This window comes from Aspergillus brasiliensis (assembly GCF_001889945.1).
Source record: "Aspergillus brasiliensis CBS 101740 unplaced genomic scaffold ASPBRscaffold_7, whole genome shotgun sequence".
In the NCBI taxonomy this organism is placed as follows: Eukaryota; Fungi; Ascomycota; class Eurotiomycetes; order Eurotiales; family Aspergillaceae; genus Aspergillus; species Aspergillus brasiliensis.
In genome coordinates, this window is record NW_027137448.1 from 1,560,623 (window position 1) to 1,585,246 (window position 24,624).

At 49.0% G+C, this 24,624-nt stretch overlaps 9 protein-coding genes across 9 annotated transcripts; 6 read left to right on the forward strand and 3 right to left on the reverse strand.

Moving 5' to 3' along the window:
• Nucleotides 1-416: 416 nt before the first annotated feature.
• ASPBRDRAFT_196878 (uncharacterized protein) lies at nt 417-1,321 on the reverse strand (the record flags this gene model as incomplete). The annotated part of the gene is made up of 3 exons (XM_067621038.1): nt 417-861; nt 940-1,028; nt 1,100-1,321. 3 exons carry the CDS (start codon nt 1,319-1,321, stop codon nt 417-419), a joined length of 756 nt encoding a protein of 251 aa, XP_067478618.1.
• A 4,421-nt stretch (nt 1,322-5,742) lies between these two features.
• Nucleotides 5,743-6,985, forward strand: ASPBRDRAFT_196879 (3'-5'-exodeoxyribonuclease; the record flags this gene model as incomplete). Its single annotated transcript, XM_067621039.1, has 5 exons — nt 5,743-5,817; nt 5,890-6,067; nt 6,137-6,627; nt 6,684-6,874; nt 6,937-6,985. 5 exons carry the CDS (start codon nt 5,743-5,745, stop codon nt 6,983-6,985), a joined length of 984 nt encoding a protein of 327 aa, XP_067478619.1.
• A 991-nt stretch (nt 6,986-7,976) lies between these two features.
• Nucleotides 7,977-8,842, forward strand: yphA (tyrosine phosphatase family protein; the record flags this gene model as incomplete). The annotated part of the gene is made up of 4 exons (XM_067627469.1): nt 7,977-8,031; nt 8,116-8,272; nt 8,326-8,521; nt 8,573-8,842. 4 exons carry the CDS (start codon nt 7,977-7,979, stop codon nt 8,840-8,842), a joined length of 678 nt encoding a protein of 225 aa, XP_067478620.1.
• A 703-nt stretch (nt 8,843-9,545) lies between these two features.
• ASPBRDRAFT_66328 (uncharacterized protein) lies at nt 9,546-11,308 on the reverse strand (the record flags this gene model as incomplete). The annotated part of the gene is made up of 4 exons (XM_067628702.1): nt 9,546-9,664; nt 9,758-10,337; nt 10,392-11,039; nt 11,102-11,308. The coding sequence occupies 4 exons, from the start codon at nt 11,306-11,308 to the stop codon at nt 9,546-9,548; spliced, it is 1,554 nt and encodes a 517-aa protein (XP_067478621.1).
• Nucleotides 11,309-11,973: 665 nt separating this feature from the next.
• Nucleotides 11,974-14,056, forward strand: ASPBRDRAFT_44297 (putative amino acid transporter). Its single transcript, XM_067625165.1, has 6 exons — nt 11,974-12,919; nt 12,976-13,135; nt 13,193-13,204; nt 13,253-13,457; nt 13,510-13,868; nt 13,942-14,056. Exons 1-6 carry the CDS (start codon nt 12,029-12,031, stop codon nt 13,971-13,973), a joined length of 1,659 nt encoding a protein of 552 aa, XP_067478622.1. The 5' UTR covers nt 11,974-12,028; the 3' UTR covers nt 13,974-14,056.
• A 901-nt stretch (nt 14,057-14,957) lies between these two features.
• On the forward strand, nt 14,958-17,708 carry ASPBRDRAFT_127546 (uncharacterized protein; the record flags this gene model as incomplete). Its single annotated transcript, XM_067617982.1, has 7 exons — nt 14,958-14,999; nt 15,096-15,261; nt 15,331-15,565; nt 15,630-15,784; nt 15,840-15,891; nt 15,949-17,375; nt 17,437-17,708. The coding sequence occupies 7 exons, from the start codon at nt 14,958-14,960 to the stop codon at nt 17,706-17,708; spliced, it is 2,349 nt and encodes a 782-aa protein (XP_067478623.1).
• Nucleotides 17,709-17,966: 258 nt separating this feature from the next.
• ASPBRDRAFT_126770 (acyl--CoA ligase) lies at nt 17,967-19,741 on the reverse strand (the record flags this gene model as incomplete). The annotated part of the gene is made up of 4 exons (XM_067617899.1): nt 17,967-18,062; nt 18,137-19,008; nt 19,094-19,130; nt 19,208-19,741. 4 exons carry the CDS (start codon nt 19,739-19,741, stop codon nt 17,967-17,969), a joined length of 1,539 nt encoding a protein of 512 aa, XP_067478624.1.
• Nucleotides 19,742-20,135: 394 nt separating this feature from the next.
• ASPBRDRAFT_44300 (putative G-patch DNA repair protein (Drt111)) lies at nt 20,136-22,202 on the forward strand. The gene is made up of 5 exons (XM_067625166.1): nt 20,136-20,395; nt 20,500-20,919; nt 20,973-21,763; nt 21,813-21,905; nt 21,962-22,202. Exons 1-5 carry the CDS (start codon nt 20,203-20,205, stop codon nt 22,058-22,060), a joined length of 1,596 nt encoding a protein of 531 aa, XP_067478625.1. The 5' UTR covers nt 20,136-20,202; the 3' UTR covers nt 22,061-22,202.
• A 638-nt stretch (nt 22,203-22,840) lies between these two features.
• Nucleotides 22,841-24,200, forward strand: ASPBRDRAFT_610907 (E2 SUMO-conjugating protein UBC9). The gene is made up of 4 exons (XM_067628280.1): nt 22,841-23,015; nt 23,095-23,255; nt 23,319-23,342; nt 23,454-24,200. The coding sequence occupies exons 1-4, from the start codon at nt 22,981-22,983 to the stop codon at nt 23,705-23,707; spliced, it is 474 nt and encodes a 157-aa protein (XP_067478626.1). The 5' UTR covers nt 22,841-22,980; the 3' UTR covers nt 23,708-24,200.
• The last annotated feature ends 424 nt before the right edge of the window (nt 24,201-24,624 follow it).

A 24,624-nucleotide genomic window follows, 5' to 3' on the forward strand; every position in this document is an offset into this window, starting at 1 on the left:
CCCTGCTCCGATCTGATAAGCCCTATTTCGCCGGCGTGCACCAGATGCACCCTAGTCTACCATGCATGGTCCGAATCGTACCTAGGTTAAGCTGCTTAACCGGATGACATGTTTGATCGTGCTTTACCCGATAATTAGTCCATTTCTGCCATCATTCCGGGGCATGTGTCGTGTGTTATTACGGGTGTAGTATACTAGGTGGGTTACATGACGACTTGGTATTACGGACATACTGTAGCACGCTCTGCATGGAAGAACCAGAATGGATTTCATAGGATCCTTCTATAGAGGATCAGAATATGTTTCAATCCCGAGAGACTTTGACAGAAGCACGGCAATAAAGGCCCTTCGAAGAGTAACCATCACACATCGCTAGAAACGAGACAGGAGACATAAATTAAAACATGAAGACAGCATCAGTGTTTCTGAGCTTGTTGCTGCTTGGAACCTAAGAGATCTTCCAAGAAGCCACTCCAGAGTTCCCGGACGACTCCAGGTTCGGAAGTACCGTTTTGTTGCCTCTTCAGCTCTTCGCCGAATCTGGACTTCCCAACCGTCTCAGTTAGGGAGAAGGGATCGATGTCCACCGAGTGGTTGTCGACAACCTCGGTCATGGGACTTGCGGAGACGTCACCAGCGCCCCCGGACACGGTATAAACCTGGGGCCGCATGGGGGCCTCTTGCGACTGCGTCGGGTCATAGTGGGTATAGATGTCGGAAAGGATCGGGATTTGCGGATCAGCACGAGCAGCAGGTGCATCGATCTCTGCCATGGAAGGCATGTAAGCGAAGTCAACGGTGGATGAGTCACCGACAGCCTTGCTAGAACGGGAAGTGTTGAATTGGCGGCCATGGTTCTTCCTGTATAGAGCAAGAACGTTAGTTCCGAACTGGCTTTACCCGAGGTAACGGGCTGTTATGATGATCAGATCTACATACTCAGCGCTAGAGCTACCGTTGATCCTCTTCATAGCGATGCTGAAAGCACGGGACTGAAGGAAGTCATGGTTGGAGAGGCGTTCGACAAGCTAAACAACGCAGGGAATGGTTAGCCATCAATGTGGGTTGAATGAGAGTGTAGATGTCATAGATCGCATACCTCAGCCTGGGAGCCACTAGACCTCAATGACCGCTTCAGACATTCATTCTTTAGATCAGTCAGAGTGCGGCTGGCATAGAGAGAAGCCCTGTCTGAGACATTGGCGGGTTGTGCAGACTGGGCGCCGGTGATGTGCAAACCCCGACGAATAGATGGGGTGGTGGAGTGCTGCTGTGAGAGCACGCGGAGAGCGCGCAAAGAGCTGGAACGAGGAGCTGCCATTGGAAATGTGATGTGTGAGGTAGGATGAGAAAGAATCGAATCCGTTGATATGTGCTGGTTTGGTTGAGGGGAGCGAGTATAGATGTCTGGGGCAAATAGTTGAGCTCAAGAATGTAGAGCTAAGTATTTGATAGGGCGGAGTCAACAATTCAAGCAAGTACTGTAGATGGAAATGGCCGGCTATGTACAGCGGGAGAGGGAGGTCGATGGGAATTTAGGCACCAGAGAAAAAGTAATGGAATGTGAGAAGAGGAAGAAGAAAGAGAAGAAGAAGCAAGAGGGGGGGAAGCAGGCCGTACTTGAAGGACAGCCGGACAGACAGGCGTTGCTTTGCAGGAACCAGTTTGGGGGGGGTGATGAGCAAGCGACCTTGCCTTATCCACACCCTCCCTGCTGGGGTGGACACCACTGGGGCCGGCGGTCTGGCCAAGTCTGCCGGCTGTTAATAGTAGAATGGAACCACTTGGTCCCGACCGAATAGATCGATCGATATGATCCTCCAGGCTTCCAAAACTGGTAATTCTGCCCTTCGGACTCTTACTCTGATCGGCTTTTGTCTGGAGAATGATCGTCTGATTATTTGTTTTCCATGAGTTGGCCATATCCCCCCCTATTATCCGGTTTCATTACGGATCTGATTCGAAGAAAATCATCTCGTTCAGGGAAGAAATAAATTTAGATGGAAATGATAGTCAACTTAGCTCGTGAGGGGTGGATGTGTCAACCACGGTAACAAGGTACGAATGACCCGTCCCTCAGCTCTCCCCCATCATGATATCGCGCCCTGTTATTCAGGCTGTGTCTGCAGTCCATACGGCGAGGTTACTTTTACCATCTGGTGCGATACGGATGGGAACCAGCCTGCATGATTACCGGCGCTATTATGCAGAAAGGTGGTCGGAGCAACCAATGAACTCAACACCACGGACATTTCTATGACTACTCGGTACACCGGAGACACTGGTCAGTTGCTGATCGAGGGGCATTGGAAACACGCATTGGCCTGGCACTGTCTGGGATACAGATAGATTAGCTTCCCCTCATCGCAGAAGTCGCATCTCCTTCCCCTCCCTCTGCAGCAGCGGTACGACATCCATGAAAGAGGTGCGCCGTGAATATATCATCGAGCATTAATTGTCTAGCGCGATGCGCGAGAGGGGCAAGAGCTGATCCCTTCTTTTCTTGAAGGAATCTACATGTCTATCGTGGGCATTGCTTCTTCCATGCCTGCTAGACCAGCCAGTCTCCCGCTCATCACTGACAATCGGAACTGGTGAAACTCTGCGATGGTCTCGTATTACATCAACCACTTTTGAGTTTCATCCACCATCCGGACTCAGTTGCCCACTTTTAAACCTGGGGATGGTCTTCATCTTCCCTATCAACCAGATAATTAAAATTTAACCCTGACCAAGTCAGTAGCATGACAGGATCAACAATCTAAAAGTAGGCAGCAGTTTCTCTGTACGTGACTTCCTAAAGCAGTAGGCCATCCTACTCGACTGCGACGACACCTTCTATCTCCGTCCGTCGCACCTGCTGGAACTCGGCAGCCGTGACGCAACGAGGAAACAACCAACGGCATTCGAGAAGCCTACTAGCGCCAACGGGGTCAAACCAGCCAATACCGTACTTTATTATGCCTCTTACCGAGAGGGATGCGTGTACAGACCCAACAACAGTCGCTCATCCAACCTGCCAGGTAGGCCGATCATCGATGGGGTGATTCAAAGTAAAAGCGATTATTGGCAGATTCGATGGGACGATGGATTGCTTAGTTCACAGAGTTGTAGCATGATGCTACACTGCTGGCGATGACTGGCTCGGGGGGCTGCATACTACTAACTCTCAAGTCTCAACTGTTGAGGAGCGGTGAAGTGGAGACGGACGGGATGGGGCACGTGAGGTCGATCTGGCTTGCCCGGCAGCTTCCCCGTGGATCCTTCCCCCGACTAAAATTAAGGTACTCTGATTTACGCTGTAGTCCCCATACCCTACGCCCTTCCACAATCAAGGTACTCTGATATACGCCGTAGTCTACATCCTCTACGGGGTCTCAAGTCATCCATTTTACTTCAGCCCCTGATCCTGCTCGGTCTCAACAAACGCAGCGTCAGACACGACGACTTGTTGGTGCTTGCATCGGCAAAATTAGAAAGTTCTGGGAAGTTGTTTGGTGACTCCCGTACCCTCCGCAGGATTCCGGTCTTTCCCTCCATCTTCCATCCCGTCCTCTTCTCCATCTGGATGTCGTACTTCATGCAATGACTGATGAAATCCTTGTATCGCCTTTCCGTTTTTGGCTTCCGGAGAAGCACATTTCGAACCTGACTAGATACACGTTAATAAGTGCTTATCAAGCCCTTCCCGTTTGCTGATTGCATCGACCAGGGTAAGCCATGTAGTCATCGGAGTTAACTAGAACGTGCAGCCAGGATAATCAACGTGATATGACCTCTCCACTATGACTTGACTGTCGACTTGACTGTCGCGTCTGGGAGCTTGGATCTATCTGTGGCAGGAATATCAAGGAATTGTGAGTCCCGCCCCGCATTAGTCTGCCTTCATATGCATTTGCATTTGATAACCCCTCCAAGCATGTGAACCGCTTCCATCGTCTTTATCAGGGTCCCTAATGCGGGTTTCATTTTGCGGATCCCACGTACCCCCCTGTCCAGGCATACACATTTTTAGTTGCTTACCTGCCCTTTTCGTTTAGCGGTATATACATCCCTTGCATGCATAGCATAGCTTGGACTTCATAGTAGGGCAAGTGGCAGCTATTTGCTGTTTTTCTTCTCGATAGCTGAAAGAAAGAGAAGGCTCTCCAACATCTGGATCCACGCAAGCGTCGCCCGGCTACTTCCATATATCCGAACCTCATACTCTTCAAGTCGCACTTCCTGTCTATGAACTCATGGTTGGACACTGATAAGGGTGGTATTCTGGTCGCTATGCATTTTATCTCTAGCATGCCCCTCATGGCCCAGGGGTTGATGCGACGAGTGCTATCAATGAAGCATGAATCATGCAACCAGTAGACTATTGACGGTTAGCTCTCCTTGTGGATGCATGGAAACTTGTCCCGAAGTGAAGCGACCATGTGACGATCTATTTTTGAATATCGGAGAATAATGACTCTACGTGTATGCTCGGACTACGAGATACCTTAATATGCCATCTTCTTGGTTTATGGCATAGTGCAATATAGCAGATAGCGGCTTTCATAATGCCAATTCATCCACATGCTCTCTACTATCTTTATCTTGAGATCGCATCCTCGAAAAACCCAAACCTGAGTGGACGGCAGAGTCATGCCTAAACCAGACAGTTGTATGCCAGAGGACTACAAAGTCGTAAAATTCATCAACCACATGGCTCAAATAAACTTCACAGGCCAAAAGCATGCAACTTGCTACCGACATGTAAGCCACGAGTCACAAACATAATCTTCACATTTCATAGATGCACCAACAAGCTGGCACATACGACGGGGTCCAGCATCCCAAGCTAATCAAACTAAAGCTTGGGTAACTACGGAGTACCTACGGAGTAACTAGTCCCTTATCTCCTATCTGCCTGCCTATCTACCCATCCACCGGGGAAACCAAACCCTTCTCCGACGGCGGGCATAGTAACTAGTGCATACACAAATCAACTAATAATATCATGACATAATCAATCCCATTCACAGTCACAGCCACACCACTTTCACAAATTCGATCGATGAACTTGTGGCTGTTCCCAAGCCCGAACTAATCCTCCCCCAGAATTTCAGGCACTGCTACCACATTCCTGTGAGTCAGTCAGGCATTGATACATTTACCTATCTATCTATTTACCACTTTATCCTATTCTATCCCTGTCCCAATCTGAGTTTCTTTTGCCCCTTCCCCTCTCTTGCCGGTGTGAGACGGTGTGCGTGTGCACTAAAGGGGAGACCTTTTTTTTCCTTCTCCTTTCCAGCTAGCGCATACTGATGCAACGGGTTACTACTGGTGTAGGGCATCTCGTGAGACAGTTTGGGACTACTGCTTCTACTATCAATAGTAATACTACTCTCTGGCGGAGTTGTCATCGTCGCCGTTTTAGATCAATTATAGGTATGTTGCGGAGATCCCAGGTTATATAGGTCCTGGGGTGTTCCTCCCCTTCATTAGTATTTCTCACCCAGGCTGTTTTTTCTTTTTCTTTTTTTTTCCCCTTCCAAATTCTTGGATTCGTGGAGGATGATAGTTAGGAGAAAGAAGGGTTGATGCGGATGGTCACTGACTGACTTATTTGCTTTTCTTATTGAAGATCTAGAGTCTTTGGGTTCTGGTACTGGTTCATATTCTTCTTATTGTTCTGCATTAGGCAGAAGGAACTTTTCTACTACGCTTCGTTATAGTCAGGGATACCTGGCTGAGAGTTCGGTCAAGATGGGTGATTCTGAGCCTGTTACTACTCCTGCTACTGCTCCTGCTACCACTAGTAAACCTATCAGATATGTTGATGTAGGTGGATAATTACTGCCCTATGAAACCCTTGCTGTTTGTTGTCCTAGTAGCTAATGGAGAGAACTATAGATTGGAATCAATCTGAGCGATCCCGTCTTTTCGGGTAGCTACCATGGCAAGCAGGTCCACGACAGTGACCTGGACGACATTGTACAACGTGCAAAGGACATTGGGTGCCAGAAATTCATGGTGACTGGCTCTGACCTGGAGGAGTCTCGGCGCGCGCTCCAACTTGCACATGACTACCGTACGTTTGCCATCTTGCAACCACGCCTCTCACACAGGAGGGATTTTAGTCTGACTTTTTACTTTGCAGCTGGATTCTGCTATGCAACTGTTGGTGTCCATCCTTGTCAGGCAAAGATGTTCGATAAGTACCCCGGTGGTCCTTCTAAAATGCTAGACGAGCTTAGAACGCTCGCATTGCAGTCGAAAGAGAATGGACAGGCTGTCGCGTTCGGTGAAATTGGCCTGGATTATGATCGCTTGTTCCTGAGTGCGAAAGAACCTCAGCTGAAGTACTTTGAAGCCCAGTTGGATCTTGCTGTGGAGATTCAGCTCCCTCTTTTCCTTCATTCTCGCGCTGCCAGTGAGGATTTCGAGAGACTATTGGGCCCGCGACTTGCGAAGCTTCCGAAGAGAGGACTTGTGCACAGCTTTACAGGAACCTTGGAAGAAATGGAGCGGATGGTGGCCCTTGGGCTTGACATCGGCGTGAACGGCTGCAGTCTGAAAACTGAAGAGAATCTCGAAGTGGTGAAGGCCATCCCGTTGGAGAGACTCCAGATCGAAACAGACGGCCCTTGGGTACGTCTCACCTTCCAGTCACTTAATCATTATCCTCTGCTGACTCTGATGTTTAGTGCGAAATTCGCCCTTCCCATGCCTCGTCGAAATATCTCAAGGGTGCGCCAGAATTGCCAAAGGCTGTCAAGAAGGAAAAGTGGCAGAAGGGTCTCATGGTCAAGGGTCGCAATGAGCCTGCCGCGATTGCCCATGTCGCCTACGTCATCGCCCAGATCAAGGGGGTAACTGTGGAAGAGGTCTGCGAGGCGTAAGTATTCCCTCATACTATCTCATATAACCTGGATTTGTCGCTGAATTGTCTCATTTTAGTGCCTGGAATAACTCGATCAAAATGTTTGGACTTGGAGAAGATGCATAATGACGCTGCGTCTAGAAAGATACAATTTCGTGCTCTGTTTCAAGGCTTTCACTAACCTCGCATAGCCCCTCCACGAGCGCCGGCTACCAGCTGGAGAAAAATTCACTGTCTTTGATTGTTATAGATAGATAATGTTGGAAAAATATCCCCTTTAATGATGTTATGTTGTTGCCTTTTTTCGAAGTCGCGCCCGACCACCGATCCGTTTCTAGACGCTGAGTCAGTCGGCCCCAACCATGGTTCCTCACACCGGCTAGACTCTGCTCCTTGTCAACTGCTGTTGAACGCAAATTCTATACTGCATTCTCCCACTCCCCCCTCTGTTTATTCTGTCATGAAGAACGAAAAGCAAAACTGTCGTCAGCCTTTCTAGTAGGTGCTTCCAGGAAGTAACCAACGTGAGTAGCTATCTGGCTTGGCTTTGCCACTAGACGCTCGCAGGTGTTCCTTCTTGCTTCACTTGAGCTGCACCTAGTGGTGCGCAGCACGTGTCTGTTCCTGCTTAAGCATTGTGCTCGTGTGAGGTCTGACGGCAGAAGCTCGCTCTCCTTCTATTGACCTTCCTTTACATCAGCTCACCGCCCATACCTGTCCCAGCACCATACTACTCACACCTCATCTTTTATTTCGCCCTAGGCTGTGCATTCGCTATTGAAGAATCCCGTCAATTTTTTTTTCCGGCATCGGAAACGGACGGATATTCTATCATCGTCACTATGCCTCTTTGTCGGATCTTTTCCGTCTGAGGCTTGCGAGTCAGCCTTACTCGTGTCTCACAAGCTTTCTTCTCGCACACAATCCCTTTCTTCCCAAGGCAGTTTCCGGCTGTTGAGCTTGAGGCTGGTTCTTCTAGCTCCAGGTTTCTTCATAGGACCCCTCCTTCCCCCCCTGTCCTCAAAATCGAAGTTGCAAGACCTTTGAGTCTTGCTGCTTCTCAACGGAGGTGTTGAGTCATACAGCCGCTGGGTGTCCAGAAGTCCAGGATACCAGTATGGCCTGTCCGTTGACTGAGAAGAGTTCGAACAGCTCTCTTCAGAGTACTAATGGTAAGTGAATATCTCGCTACAACAGAGAAACTTCCCTCATCCTCCATCTATCTTATATCGCACAGGAGCTAATAAACATTCTAGATTTAGCTCGTCATAAAGCCTCCTCTTTGGAGTCTGAGTCTGTACAGTCAGAGCTACCAGTTAATTTTGGAGAGGTCGTGAAAGGGATATATCGCTCTTCCTTTCCCTATCCTTGGAATCTTGCAGCACTCAAGAAGCTGGGACTGAAGACCATAATGTACGTGTTCCGCGAGCTTGCACAGCCGTGACAGTTCACTAACAAGATCTTAGCACCTTGGTTGATGAACCATACCCCCCAAGCCATGTCATGTTCGTCAAGGATAATGGCATTGCCCATCATCGCATTCTAGTTCAGGCAAACAAAGACCCTACTGTTAAGATACCTGACTCTGTCATGTGTCGAATCCTTGAGCTACTGCTCGATAAAAACAATCATCCTGTTCTCGTTCATTGCAACAAGGGAAAGGTAAGCACACGTCTCTGCTCTTATCTGGAATACAACTAATCTTCTTTATAGCATCGTACTGGATGCGTGGTTGCCTGCTTCCGAAAACTTCAAGGCTGGGATTCATGCGACGTCATCAAAGAATACCTTCGATATGCCTTTCCCAAACCGAGATTACTGGATGAAAATTACATCGATGGATTTGACGCATCCCAACTTTATCGGCTTGCTCAGGCTTCCAGTGTCAAGACGTGGAAGTCATCCGGGCTCTTCAAGCTGCCATCGGAAGAAAAAGATAGAGACAAGTCTCCCCCTAACTGCCACGTCCCTCCGTCTCTTTAAGGCCCATGCGGTTCTATGACTCACCTCATGGATTTATCAAATCTTCAACCTCCAAGTCTCCACTGGTCACTCTGACCCCAGTCCTGACAATCCTTATTCCTAGCGGCGAATTTCTTAGCCATCTGTCCCCAAGACGGGGACAGTAGGAATGTTCGTATCAGGACTCTACACTACCTCATTCCAATGAGGAATACTCCCTAAATATCTCTTTTCTGAACCTAAACGCATAAATGTCGACGGCTGGATCGTGTTAGAGAAGCTTAATGCTGTGTTGAGAGTGATCAACATTTCCTATACTTGATTATCTTATACCCCAAAATGTCTTGAGATAGACTGGTTCGTGGTGCTTGCTATTGCTCCGTCCCTTAGTGTACTATGTACTGTGGGAGTAAGTTGGTGAATTACAGTCTTCAACAGGGCGTGCGTGTCAAGAGAAAGACACGAGAAGACAAGAAGCCACATTTGTAATGGCTAAGATGTATCTTAGACGATCGTCCTATCAATTCAACAAAAGAAAAACAAAGAGATATGAATCTTTCGTTGGAGCAAGAATCTCATTTCAGGTCCAAGTAGTACTACTAATCATATCTTAGTACTTAGATGAGATACTCGATTCTCCTTGAACAAGTACTACTACTACTAGTACTAACTCTTCTTTGTATGTAGATAATCATCATGTCTTGGTATAATAATAATAACAAGACTATATAAACATTGCCACAACACTAATATTCACATTCTTAATAGATGCAATACCTATGTTTCCATTCTTAATACCTCTATTGTTGATGTCAGCATCATCGTCATAGATATCTAGTAATACTACTTAGTATATACTAACATGCTATCATGATCTCATAGAAACCTCGACAACACCGAGTAATGATAACGCTCAAATACTACCGCAGAGCATACCATCATCGTCGTCGTCACCATCGCCGCCAACACCTCCAAATCCTTCAAGTTCTGCCATATCATCTGAAAACATGGTTTGGTCCATATCATTTTCATCGAATAAGTTGGATATAACGTCATCGTTATCATCACCATCTTCATAATCATCGTGAGAGAACGGCAGTGACCCGCATGACGATTCAGAAGGTGCAGTGTTGGTAGATAGCATTGCACAGCTACTATTCTCATCGAGCTCACTGAACCCAAGAAGCTCTTCTTCTTCATAGAGGGAGAATTCTACCTCTCCAAGTTGTGTCGGCTGGTTCTTGCATTGCTGCTCAGGTAATGGGGTTTGAAAACGCAGTTTCCGGGATGTCTGTGGCTTGTAGAGGTGTTTCTGGGCGATGCGAAAGAGTGATGTACTGATAATGTTTCTGATACTGTTTGTGTCTGTTTCTGTGTCTGTTGTGAAGTACTGGTGCACATTTTGGTTATTTAGCTTCGTTAATTTGGATTGTAGGGATTGATGGTTGGGGAGTTTGAGTATGGAAGAAAGTGATTTTCCGATTGATGGGATTAAATGTGATCGTTGGGTCATTTCCTGGTGGAGAAATGAGTTACTCTTAATTGTTCCAGTGGTGATGATGAGTCTTACCCTGTGGTAGTTTGGGCTGAAGACTGAGGGTACAATCTCTGAAAGAGGTTGTAGCATCTTGTTTTGGGTACTTCTATGTGCATTTGATGCAGTGTGTCCGAGTAGAAGTGATTCGAGGCCAATTGTGAAGAGACCATATAGCTGTTCATGCTGTCCATTCAGGGGAGTTCTTTCGAAGAGATCTTCTTGGGGAGTTGGAAGCGAGGAGCCCTGTTCAGTTTCATGCAATTCGTCTAGCTCGTCGATGAAGGATGTGACTTGAATGTCTTCGGAAGTATCTGTATACTCCTCTTGGTGGTCAAAGAAGAAGGGCTTCTGTGTGTGCCTTAGTATATAGTTCAGGTAGTAGTCTTCAACCAAATCCGGTTTCATCAAAGAGCTTGTGTTTATATATAACCGTGTGCGTTCATTATTGTAAGCGAAAGACATTGATGCATTGACTGTAGATAAATAAACAGCCTCAATGTGCTCTGGAAGACGAATATTGTCAAGGTTATCAAATAAAGCTGCTATTCTTGTCGTTCTCGTCTTCGACGACTGTTGTAAGTTCCTTCGGATCCCAACAACGATCTTGAAGGAGGTGAAATTGCCGGAGTGGGAGTGATTACAGCTCTTGAATGATGCGACAAGGCCAAGGTCTGACCAGAGCTTGGTAAAGAAGCCAATTGTTAGTTCCTTTCTTCACTTTTAAGGCTGACCCCAGTGAATACCTTGGAACTACACAGCATCTCCCCGACCCACGAAGCGAAAGACGAGGCCGATAGAGCCATCGATGCACTGACAGTGATTGAAATACAGAGTCTGAGCTCGGGAGTTTGGGATACCCATAGACCTTGCGATCTGAGCAGCCTCTTGATACTGGCTGCATCCGTGAGGCCGGTGTCTTCGGGGATAAGTATCTGAGCAGAAGCATGCATATTGAGATCGATAGTCGAATCCAGGGAACTAAACAAATCGCCTCCAAGATCAAGTGTCAAAGCCATCTCATGGCCTATATAGAATAGGTAGCCAGCATGCTCATACTCGTCTGTGACAGGGTGACTGTGGAAGTGCCTCTAGTAGACGAAAAGGGAAAGGAGAGGCGGGATCTATGACAGTGGAGACACGCGGGATAGACGTCGCCGATCTCAATTCCCTGCATTTCTAGCTCTGGTCGCCTTCACTATGTGGAGTGTATGGTCTCATGGCTGAAGCGTATCAACTCTACTACAGAATGAAGAGATCAACCAAGACCGAAATCTCTTTGTAGCAAGGAACTACTCTCGAACATAAAGAATCTAAACAAGTCTCCACTGACCTTGTGTCACAAGCGCGCGGGATCGGAAGCGCGTGAAGCTTATCGCAAATTTACTCCCAAAATGAAAAAGGAGTCAAGCATCTACAATGCAACACCAGCGAATTGAGAAGCTAGACCACAAGCAGACATAAGTAATATGATTGCTAGAATTGAATTTCCTTCAGGCTGGTACAATCGCTGCCCGAAGCAGTAACTTATTGGAAGTTATTGAGTGATCTATTGATGTTTATTTTTAGCCGGCTTATCGATAAGGATATCACGTGCCTGGGGATTGATTACCTGGCCCCTAAGCATCCTCCGCATCAGGGATTCCTATTTCCAGAAGCTTAACAATTCAGCGATGCCCAGTGATGAAGGACAGCGCGTTTTCTTGGCTGACCAGAAAGGCCCCGATGGGCCGGAATCGCAGTCACTTCTATCCGAGTCACCGACACAAGACCACGAGCTTGTGAACCATACGGTCCCGACTAGCTCGACTCCCCGCGGACAGCCGCACCAGTCTTCCATATCACAACCGGTGCCAGAAGGACAGCGCCGCACCCCTCGAACGCTAAACCGAGTTCGATTTGACCTTGACGATGATACCGAGGACGAAGACCGCCTCAATGGTCGTCGCGACTCCGAAGACTCATGGCTGGAGGAAGAGGACTATGGCCGCGCGGACCGCAACCGGTCAGCAAGGCAAATGGTCCCTCTACTGACAGACATTGAGGCTCCGAGCGTAACTCTGGCTACTTCCGATGAATTCTTTCCTGAAGAACACTTAGAAAGTGCGAGGCCGAGGAGTGGGATGCGCATGGCGTTTATGAACATGGCCAATAGCATCATAGGAGCAGGTATAATAGGACAGCCTTATGCCCTCCGGCAGGCCGGCATGTTCATGGGAATAGCGCTCCTGATTGTCCTTACCATTGCTGTGGACTGGACAATTCGCCTGATAGTGGTTAATTCGAAGTTGAGCGGGGCAGATTCTTTCCAGGCGACGATGCAGCATTGTTTTGGCAAGAGTGGACTCATCGCCATATCGGTTGCCCAGTGGGCGTTTGCGTTTGGTGGCATGATTGCGTTCTGTATTATTGTTGGAGATACCATACCGCATGTCCTGAGTGCTTTATTTCCTTCCCTTCGTGATATGTCGTTCCTCTGGCTTTTGACCGACAGACGTGCCATTATTGTTCTTCTTGTTCTCGGCATTTCGTATCAGCTGTCTCTGTATCGAGACATTGCTAAGGTACAGTATCAGTAATCCACAAAGCTGAATTATGCAATGCTGACAATTCAATGTAGCTGGGAAAAGCGTCGACCTTCGCGTTGATCAGTATGATAGTCATTGTGGTAGCTGTGATTACCCAGGGTTTTCGCGTACCCCCAGAATCGCGCGGGGAAGTGAAGAGCCTGCTCCTGGTCAATAGTGGTTTCTTCCAGGCTGTTGGGGTGATCTCATTCGGTATGTACTGGCCATTCATAGACCAAGCGATCAAAGAACCGTACTGACTGTTTGCAGCATTCGTATGCCGTATGTAGCATTGTCCCTTTACATGGCCCGAAGCTAACAGGTACAAAGATCACAATAGTCTCCTGATCTATGGTTCACTGAAGAAGCCAACGATGGACCGATTTGCAAGGGTAACCCATTACTCAACGGGTGTCTCACTTGTGATGTGTCTAGCAATGGGTATTTCTGGGTTCCTCTTCTTTGGATCACAGACCCAAGGAAACGTCCTGAACAATTTCCCGTCCGACAATATCCTGGTCAATATCGCACGACTGTAAGATTACGGCCCATGTCCCGCGGAGATTCAACAAGCTGACCCGAAGAAGATGCTTTGGCCTAAACATGCTCACCACCTTGCCGCTCGAAGCATTTGTATGTCGGTCTGTTATGACAACTTACTACTTTCCTGAGGAGCCTTTCAATATGAACCGACACCTGATATTCACATCGGCACTGGTCGTGTCCGCTATGGCTATGGCCTTGATAACGTGCGACCTGGGTGCAGTGTTTGAACTGATTGGCGCGACCAGTGCTGCTGCACTGGCCTATATCTTTCCGCCTCTTTGCTATATCAAGCTGAGCAATGCGTCGCACAAAGCCAAAATCCCATCATATGTGTGCATTGTGTTTGGCATAACTGTAATGGGAGTCAGTCTGTTGCAAGCAGTGATGAAGATGATAAGTAGTAGGTCTAAGATCCCTATTCACCTCATGGCCTTCGGAATGGCTTCGCTAACAAGTGCTACCTGCTGCCATAGACGAAGGCGGTGCAAGCACCTGCAGTGCTTAGCGTGTAAACTTCCCATTCGGTCTCCGAGCATATTTATGCTCACTTCCCCATATGATAGACTTCATTTCTTTCTGGCTGCCCCGATTTAAATGTACATACTGTCGTGCCGCCATCACATTTCTTCGAACCAGTTCTGCCTCTTTTCCGTATTATTCCTTGTTTTGAGATATGTTTCTATCTCGGTATAACTGTGATAGCTGTGCTATGCCACCCGTGAAGCTTCAGAAACCGATGACGGGGTCGAATAAGAGTTGTAGTATGGTGGCTACTGATTTCACTTGGCATACGAAGACTAGTACCTCGTCGATTGCTCCGATTTGAAACTTGCTCAGAACTCTCAAACATGTCCAATCAACCCGTGCTTAGCTTTGGGTGGCTGTAAAGCTGCGTTTGCAGTCATCCTAGTACAACAGCTCTTCACCCCAACACTCAACTGTTTCACCAGCCTTTACGTGATTCTCGTATCTTTCCTTCTTTTCATCACTCTGACTCCTGAAATATCTGCCCACAGCACCAATTGTCCTCATACTTGCTTCGTCTTTATATCCTTTCCATCTGCCTTCTAGATAGCCAGACCCCTCATTCATCCCATCCAGGACTATTTTCCAAATACCTATTGTCTTTGCTTTATCCCGCATTGTGCTTTCCCCGCAAGAGTCCAGAGAATTCGTGCTGGTTGACTGATATAGTGGTGACACTATTTCTAATAATCCGTCTCTCAGAAATTATTTTCGTACCTTGTCTTCACCCTCGCCTTTCTGACTACCTCTGCCACCTTGAAAATGTCATTCACTTGGGGCCGCTAGTGATTCCAGGTCGAATTTTGTTTTTTTACTGCTCCTTCACTTTCTAGTAAGTCAAGCGCGTTTATAAACGCGTCCCTCTCCCTGAGTGAACCGCTGGAGTTTTGCGATCCAACTCATTTTCGAGCAGACGCCTGACACTCCCTTCGCTTCTACAATTGCATCTTCATTCGCCAAGAAGATGGACTCCAATGCTTCAGATCGTCTCAAGAGGCTTCAAATGGTACGTTCTACAAGAAAAAGAAAAAGAAAACTCTTTTCCCACACCACATATTTTGAAGTAAATCTCAAGGCTAATTCCAACTTTCCAACACTATAGGAAGACCTCGGGACCGCACGGCGGGAGTATATCTCGACTGCAGACGACAGACGATATAAGAGAGCTAGACTGGAAGACATAGAGGCAATACGAATGTCAAACGTTCCTGGATCAGCTGCTCAACGTATGGCCACTATAAACCAGGAGAGACTTGAGGATTGGGCAAGTAAGTCATCGAAAAGGAGTGCTCCCGAATATTTAGCCTGTTTCTTCCTACTGAACATCTATACTCAAGATGTCCACAAGACGATAGGTGATACCGAAGACCTAGAACACCTCGACAGCCTTCTGGACGGCCAAAGCCATCGACTTCAGCTAAGCGCCAACATTCGCGAGGGTGGAGGGCAAAAGTACATAGGTAACCAAAGGCGCTCTGGCTCTGCTCCGGCTATCAGATCGTTGCATCCGGTAGGCCGTGGTGGCGGCGTAATAGGCACTCGAGGACGTGGATCAAGGCAGAGCTCCTTACCGTGAGTACCAAACTGTTTCTTATACCTATCACAGATATGTGGCTAAACATATGTGAATATGCAGGCCGTCTAACCCTACACCTAGAGGCCATGTTGCGCAGCCTCAGAAGCGGTCCCATGGAGATGCGGCTCTTGATGATAATGACTTTTACCGGACAGCTCGTGAAGGAAACGCTGCAAGAAAGGAAGAAGCCATGAGAGCTCAAAACAGACGGTCTTGTAAGCCATTAGTTGCTGCATTAATGAGGTACATGGCGTCTAACTATCGTTCTAGCTGCGCGAAGGCCTGCGTCTTCTATGACCAGACAGAGAAGACCCCTGCCACAGTATGTTGCCATCGCCACCCCCCAATGAGAACAATTAACTCTTACACTTGGATACAGGGTTGACTATAGTAGCATGCTCAGTCAGCCACAGAGTTTCCTTGCTGCCGCTCGCAGTCTCGTTAGCGCTAAAACTACGCCGGCTACCCCTACTCCTGCCTCCCAGATCCCTCACGATGGTGGCAGATCTGGGGCCAGCCAAAAAATTTCGAAACCAACGGATACTAAGGATAGGTCTACCGATCAGAAGACGCAGCAGCATTCGAAGCCCCAAATGGCGGTACCCCCCAAGGCCTTTACCCGTCCAGTAGATCGACCGCCGGCAATTCCCACTCAGTCCACAGCGTTGAAGCGAGAGAGTGCAACCAAGACGGACAAGTCGCTTCCAGTCTTGCCATCCCCAGCCGTACTTAATACCACCAGTCAGGATCAAGGGTCTGCATCCCTGAGCTTGAAGTCGACAGAGAATGAACGATCTATTTCTGAAATGCCGGATAGTCAAGCCGAAGCACAAAAGCAAGTTACCACTGACCTGTCTATAGCTGCAGCTCCCGCACCGGAAGCTACCGATACCAGTCCAAAAGCAGCGATTGATGTCAAAGAAGCCATTTTGCTTGACTTTAGCTCCACACCACCGGAGCAGAACATCCATGGTCAAAGTCCTGCTACTACGGAGGTGCTAACCCCTTCGCTTGAAGACCTAAGAGGCCTAGATTTTAGACAGGAGCTCCATTCTAGGGTTCTTACTAGAAGAAACGTTGACTTTGACCTGTCTTCTTCGGACAAATGGGGCTCCTCCGCCAATGAGCATGATCTCATGCCTTCAAACCAGTATGACGAATGCGAGGCTAGCGAAGATCTGCAGCGACAGATCAATATGCTGTGCGAGCTTTTGCAGTCGACTTCTCTTACGGGTGAGCACCGTGAAGGCCTGAAGCAATGCAAGCTAGATCTCGAAGCGAAGTTGCACGGTGCTTATGACTCCACAGATAAAACAGCCCAAACAAAAGGAGACCCTTTCCTTGATAAATCGGTTCTCAGAACTCCCGAAGCGGCACCTGAGCCAGACGAACAACCTCAATTGACTATCAGTGGTCTGGGTATACAAAATGTATCCATGGACAGCTCTACCCCTAAGGAAAATGAGACGGTAGTCAAATCAGATGAACAATCGACACCCAGCATCGGTGGACTGATCATGCCTACATCCGTGGAAAATGCCAGACTAGCGATGGCGAGTCCAAGCCCTTCGAGCCGACTGAATGTCACCGCACCTCCATTCGTTCCTCAGACGCACTCTCGCACACAATCAAATAGTTTCTCAAGCGAGTCAAACGACACATGCGTGCCTGAAACTCCCTGCCCGCACCGTCGAGTCAGCATGCCAGAACGACACATAATTGGGGATCACCTACTGCCAGGCAGGCGTAGAGATACCATATCCTCTGGAGCTGAGCCGCTGGCGGCGAAGCAGCCAACGGCTGATGGTAAGTATCATCTGTGATCTATCTACACAATTCTCAGTTCCGCCACTAACCTCGAATCAAGAGGTTCCTGGACCCCGGTTCAAGTTCTCGATCCCGCCGAAAGTCTCACGTAAGTTAATCATCAAGACACCGGTCAGGGAAGCACTTGGCAAAGAGGAGATCCCCGGGCCAGTCGCGCCACGACTTGCGTCAGGAAACATTCCCAAGCCGGCCATCAAGCCTTCACCTGCTCTGCAGCAATCTGTCCACGCCCCCAAAGCCAAGCCCTCCGCCCTGGGCGGTCTTGAGACCTCTAGATACGCATCGCCGTCGAACACTAAGCCTTTTCGATGACTCTAATATGGTTCGGTGAAAATCTGGTAGCTGTATGTTATTCACAGTTTGATCATGTTAAACTTAGTACTACTACTTAGGTAATAACTGAATGTCAAAAGACCGCATATTGTAGGATTAAGCGGGTTTGCTCAGAGGCCTTCATGACTGTTTTCTGTAGCAACATGGTACCAGACATGTTGTATATCCAATCGGGACTCATGCCTCCCATAATGTTGACAACATTCTATGGCATGAATAGAAAACCATAAATACATTTTACAGCTTCGCCTTGACCTTGAGCATCGCCTCTGCCACTTTCCGTCGTTGAATCTTGCCCGTCGCCGTCTTGGGAATCTGCGGAACCAGCCACACCTACATTATGAATGTCAGTGACCTATTCATACTTATACCCGTCGTCAAAGCAACAATAATGGAGGGAAACCCACCTTCTTCGGCGTCTTAAACTTAGCCAACTTCGACTCCACCCACGCCCTCAATTCCTCCTCCGTAGCAGCACCCTGACTTTTAAGAACCACCGCAGCCCCAATATCCTCCCCATAGTGGCCCTCATCCGGAATAGCAAAGCACACAGCCTCCGCGACCTTCGGATGATGCAAGAGCGTGTTATCCAATTCAATAGGACTAATCTTCTCACCGCCCTTATTGATAAGTTCCTTGATACGGCCCGTGATGATAACGTAGCCATCGGCATCTTTCTTGCCCTGGTCGCCTGTCCGGAAGAACCCGTCCGCAGTGAAGGAGGATGCATTTGCAGTTGGGTTGTTTAGGTAGCCTTTGGTTACGTTGTCGCCTCGGACGCAGATCTCTGCCTCTTGGCCTTGGGGCACTTCGTTGCCGTTGCTGTCGAGGATTTTCACCTCCACGCCCTGGCCTAGGCCTACGCTGCCGGGTTGGCGCTTACCCGGGGGTAGAGGGTTGCTGGTCATTTGGTGGGCGGCTTCGGTCATAGCGTAGGCTTCGAGGACGGGGGCGTTGAAGGCCCTTTCTAGGTCTTGGAAGGTCTTGGGTGAAAGGGGTGAGGAGCATGAGCGGATGAAGCGAATTGGAGGGACTGGGTTGGGGAGGGGTGTTTTGAGAAGGATTTGGTGGATGGTTGGTACTGCCGTGTACCAGTTTGCTTTGTGGGTGGTGAAGTCGGTCCAGAAGTCTGTTGCAGAGAATCTGGGAGGGACTATAACTGAGCCTCCGGAGTATAGAGGGGCTAGGAATGCTGCTAAGAGACCGTGGACGTGGAATAATGGCATCACGAGGTATGTTCGGTCTGCTGGGGTGAGATTGTATGTTGCTTGGATGTTTCCTGTACTGAATTAGTGATCCGATTTTCTAAGATTATTTACTTTTGCTTCCTAAGTGTGTGTCTGTATAGTTGTACCGCTACGTACCCATTGTGGTTGTCAGGTTCTTGTGAGTGAGTGGGACCTGCATGGTAAGTAGTAGATCGGAATGTTAGCCTTACGAGATATCCAATGGGATGTGGGATAGTAGATCGAGCATACAGCTTTGGGCCTGCCAGTCGTCCCGCTGGTATGTAGAACGAGGGCAATGTCATCGGGCTGAGCTTCCTGGATGCCTGCGCCTCCATTGCCTGCCAGTTTTCCATGCTCCTTGACGTCTAGAACGATCTCGGAGCCGTTCCAGTAGCACTCCGCAATAGCAGCCTGGTACTTCCTGCCCGCGCGAACAGCCGGCCCATCCTTGATGTATGCTCCTCGCGGAATCAAAAGCAAAGTGGAGCTCAGATCGTCGATGTAGAATTCGAATTCATCCTGCTTGTAGGCCGGATTCAAAGGAGCGGCGATGGCCCGCTGCCAGGAGGCGGCAAGAAAGGCCACTATGAACTCATAGGAGTTAATTAGAGCCAGCGAAACCGCAGCGCCATGAGTGACACCCAGTCGAGCTAGCTTAGCCTGGAAATCGGCGATATGGTTGTGTAGCCGCTGATAGGAGATCGACAGCGGAGTGGGTTTATTGGGGACTAGGACAGCAAGGTCAGCACTATCGGAGGAAAATGACCGGGCCAAGGTCGCCATGGTCGTTAGTATGCTGCACGATAGTAACGCTTAGAGTCTTGGCTTTCCAGGGATGCTGATCGGAGTTGAATCGATAGAATTGATGGAGTTCGATTGTTTATGGCTCTTGTGAGATGTAGAATCAGGATTCCAGAAGTAATTTGCAACACCACGAGAACTGCTTCCCAGGATATTTTACTGAAGGGATAGGGAACCCCTTTCTCGTTGCTCTCCATCCGACCTCGGGATCTCCTCTTTGGGCTCCGCTTCCCCAGTAATTTCCCGTTTGGGACAGCTGATTCGGGTTAGTCAACGCCACAAAGCGCAAACCGCACAAACTATGTAAACAAGACAAACCTCTCCTCATTCTATCGGCCCCGTTCACATTGCTTGGTGATCGATTAATTGCAAGGTGTGAAGCTGTCGCTTGAACTGTCCCTTCATGCTTGTTAGGTCTGGATTTCTCTTGCTGCATATCAGACATGACTTCTGAATCAACACCCGCGAAGCCAGGGGGCACCTTGTCACTCTACGCCAACTTGCTGGATCCCTCTGCCGATAACTCTCCCGGAACGATCGCTCGCGCCCCGGTCGTCTTCAAGCAGAGTAGTACTACCGAGAATAATGACCCTCAGTCCGATGAATCCGCTGCCAAAAAGCAGCAGCTCAGTTCTGGTAGACTCATACCCTCTTCTGTTAACGGAGCCCTTTTGTCTGCATTGTTTGAACGATCTGATTGCTCACTTGTCCGCCCGGTTGTTCTTGTCGGTGGTATCCAGCTTCTCTCAGATTTCAGCCTACCAAGAGGCCCCAGCTAGCAGCTCAGAAACCGAAACCGAAACCAACTCTACCAAAGACTGTTGCAGCACCCGCAGTCCCGGCAGCAGCTCCAGTCAAGACTACACTCGCAGATTGGGCAGCCACTGAGGATGATGATGTCAATGGATTCTATGCCGGTCCGAAGAGGCAACGAGGTGGGCGCAAGAAGCGCAAGAAGAACCGCGATGCGCAGGAGTTTATGCAGAATTGGGACGACATCTACGACCCGTCACGACCCAACAATTACGAAGAGTACAAGCACAGTGACGAACAAATAGCTGAGGTGCGGGAGTGGAAAGACCGTCTCTACGCACATCGCATGGCCAGATCGCCCAGCAGGGACTCACTAAGTGACGATGAATATGCAAGACCCATGAACCGTGAGCTATCCAGTCTCAAGCGGGAGGTGCTCATTTGCTCAAAATTGCTCCAGGTCAATTTGCTCCTCCGAGCAGCTTCGCACCGCCTCCCAACATCAACGATATGCCGCCTAGGCCACCCATCGAATCGCCACCTCCAGAACGAACAAGCGAACTTCAAGGAGATATCTCCATGTCGGATGCTCCTCCGCCGCCACCCCCGACTAATGAACCGCCCGCGCAAGTTCCGGATGACCCTACAGGCGAAGATGCCTACTTACGGCGCCTTCAAATGTCGACGGCCAACCAACCCACTGCTGCTCCTGCTGCTCCACCGCCACCAAAGCCTTTAGAAGCCTTGCAGCCAGCTTCTGCAACTATATCCCGCGCACCGGTTCGCTACACGCTACCTCCTCCGCCCGAGGACATACCAGCGTCAGAGGCGGAACTTGAAGAAGTCTTCGCAAAGGAACAGCCAGTGGAAGAAGGGCCGGAAGATGAGGGCCAGCGTTCGCTGCGGCCAGGGCAGAAAGGATTTGCTGAACGACTCATGGCCAAGTATGGCTGGTCTAAGGGCTCTGGTCTGGGTGCCACGGGCTCAGGCATTGTCAAGCCCTTGCAAGTCAAGGTAGAAAAGCAGAAGAAGCGACCAGACTCCGAAGGTGGAGGCTTCGCGACGCCCGCTGGTCGGGGCAAGATCATTGGTGGCACAAGGAAGAATGAAGAGGAGGGGAAGTTTGGTCCCATGAGTGAAGTCATCATTCTGAAGGGTATGCTTGACGGAATGGACTTGGACGCTGAGTTGGCTGGGGACGGCGACGGCGGTGGTCTCATGCAGGAGATTGGAGAAGAATGCTCAGAGAAGGTAAGTGGATGCTTGTTCACTACATGGAACATGGGCTAATGTAGTACAGTACGGTCGTGTTGAACGTGTCTTCATACCTCGAGATTCGGCGCCTCCGGTGCCAGTTTTTGTCAAGTTCACCAATCAGCTCTCAGCTCTACGTGTAAGTGCTGCATCCACGTCCCGTTCTCATTATAAGAATCCGACTAAGAATCCTAGGCTGTCAACGCTCTTGAGGGTCGGATATTCAGTGGAAATGCGATCACTGCCCGCTTTTACGATGTACATACTTTCGAGGAGGGGATATACGATAGGTAACTGCGGGAAGGAACTCTGTACATGATACCTCACGAGTTGTGAATTGATGATTACTAGCAAGAGACAATTATCTCACATTTGATAGCACTTAACATGTTCATTGGGGGAAGCCAGAACAATACTACCTTTTTTAGCAAATCCCACCTGTTAATCAGGTTAATATTTGCATTACTCTTAGTATTCAAAGACCCATATTATGATTTATCCTATGGGTATCTAGACTGCATAGAAGTCATGTGACATACAGCGTGAATTAGACTTGCTTTGAGCTCCTTCCACAGTAGTTGTGGCCTAAATTCACAATCCCAATGTACGTTGTCGGAGATGCTTCATTCGCTTTGGCTAAGGCTATTTGCCACCACGATAGCGCAGCTACCAATATACCAAGAGAATGAGGAAGTTGCCGGAATGCTTGGAGATAAATACCAACAGTCACCTCTTGGTCCCAATGTGATTCCTCCATTGGGTCTTCTGGGCTATTCACTGCGAGTCAACATTGTGTACCCAATAACCGCTATGTACAACGCAAGGGCAACGGGAAATTCTATTGGTTCTGTCACTCAAGGCACAACTGAGGGAGAATATGGAAGACGTGCCAATAAAACTTCATCGATCAAGAAGTTCGATGCGGATCTATGAGGTCATGTGACAGCGATAACCTGCAGCGCCGCCGGGGACTGATTGGCTGTGGGGCATCAAACCCAGCAATGAGCAGCTGCACGCCCAAGACAGTGTTACTTCGTCTGCGCATTCACGGCCGACCTTAATTTGCCTACCTCACTATCCTTTAAAAACCTCTGGCCTCGTCCTTCCCGCCTCGCTTTCTTTTCTTCTTCCCCTCTTCCTCCCAACTCACTCGCCGTCATCCCAGCCTTCTTCGATCCCCAGCCAACCTACGTACTCCGAAACCGCATCCCATAATGTCGCTCTGCCAGAATCGTCTGACGGAGGAGAGGTACGTGACTAGCGACATCGCATAAGCAATTTATGGCGTGATGTTTCTCGAGCTAATCTCAAAATGCGACTATCTACAGAAAGCAGTGGCGCCGTGACCACCCTTTTGGCTTCTACGCAAAGCCGCATCGGACTCCTCAAGGAACACTTGACCTCAAACGTTGGGAGTGCGGTGTCCCCGGCAAGGCGCAGACACTCTGGGAAGGCGGACTTTTTAAGCTTGACGTTACCTTTCCCGATGGTGAGTGAAGCCTATCGACTGGTGCTCTATGCGACAAACCTGCTAACCTGCGTTCTATCGCAGAATACCCCACTAAGCCGCCGAAGTGTAGGTTCCCCTCTCTCCCGTACCATCCCCAACGCCACTCTTCTATGCTATCTGAATTCCCCTACGGCACTTACCGCGCAATAAGCTAACCATACTATCCACGTTCGATAGGCAAATTCGTGCCTCCGCTGTTCCATCCCAACGTCTATCCCTCCGGCACCGTGTGTCTCTCGATCTTGAACGAGGAGGAGGCATGGAAGCCCGCAATCACGATCAAGCAGATTCTCCTGGGTATTCAGGACTTGCTAGACGATCCCAACCCGGAGTCACCAGCTCAGGCTGAAGCATACAACCTGTTCAAGAAGGACCGGCCAGCGTACGAGAAGCGAGTTAGACAGGTCGTGAGGGAAAACCCGGCCCTTTAAATAACGCTCAACGACAGCATCACAAGTTATTATCCCACCACGAAGCTACTCTCCCGCCCGTCGTGTGTTTAGTTCCGTCCCCCAACCTCCCCCAAAGTTCTGCGAATTTCACGGCGGATATGGCGGCTTGATAGTTTTAGATCAGGTGTTCCCACGTGGGGTAGAAGGACGGGAATCTCTTCCAAGAGGGTGAGCGCAGATACACCTATTCGGGATTTTACGATAATGCTCAGCGCACCATTTCGGACAAACGGGTCTCGAAACGCCACATTGGCGCAGGTGTGTCTTTACTATTTTCCTGTCTTGGAGGGTATCGAATACTCGAGTTTCTTCTTAGCGAGCAGCGTGGCGTACATAGAACTGACAAAACGGGGCGGTTTTCGGGACGGCGTTTGACACTTAATGTGATTTCATCTAGCTTATGTCTCTTCTTTCTCTTGGCATTCTCGCATACATTCTACATCTACCCTGGGGGTTGTGCATGCTGGTGACCGATTTTCGGATGATCATACCATAGAAAGACGGGCTTGTGCCCCCTCGGTGGGGGCAGGGTCCTCTCTAATCGACTCCAACTCAGATGTCTCCAATCTGTCATCCTTAGTGCGTTAAAGGTAAAACAAGTTCCAGAAAGATCATAAATCTGGAGAAAGTACTTTTTAGTTAGAAAATGTGGGGGATGTGCAGGCTGTGAAGGGGGGGAAGGCAAAAGGACACCCGACAACAACGTTGGAACCAGAGAGAGCCAGGCCCCAACCTGTCAGGGCACAACCAATAAGGATGACTTGAAAAGAGCGTAACCGTCGCAGATTTTCAGTTTTCGTGTACGAGTTTAGCGGCTATCTTATCGGAAGTGAGTCACTGAGATTTGTGGCCGAAATCGCCCCTCGGGTTCCGCCCCGCCGCCGCGAACGGGTGTC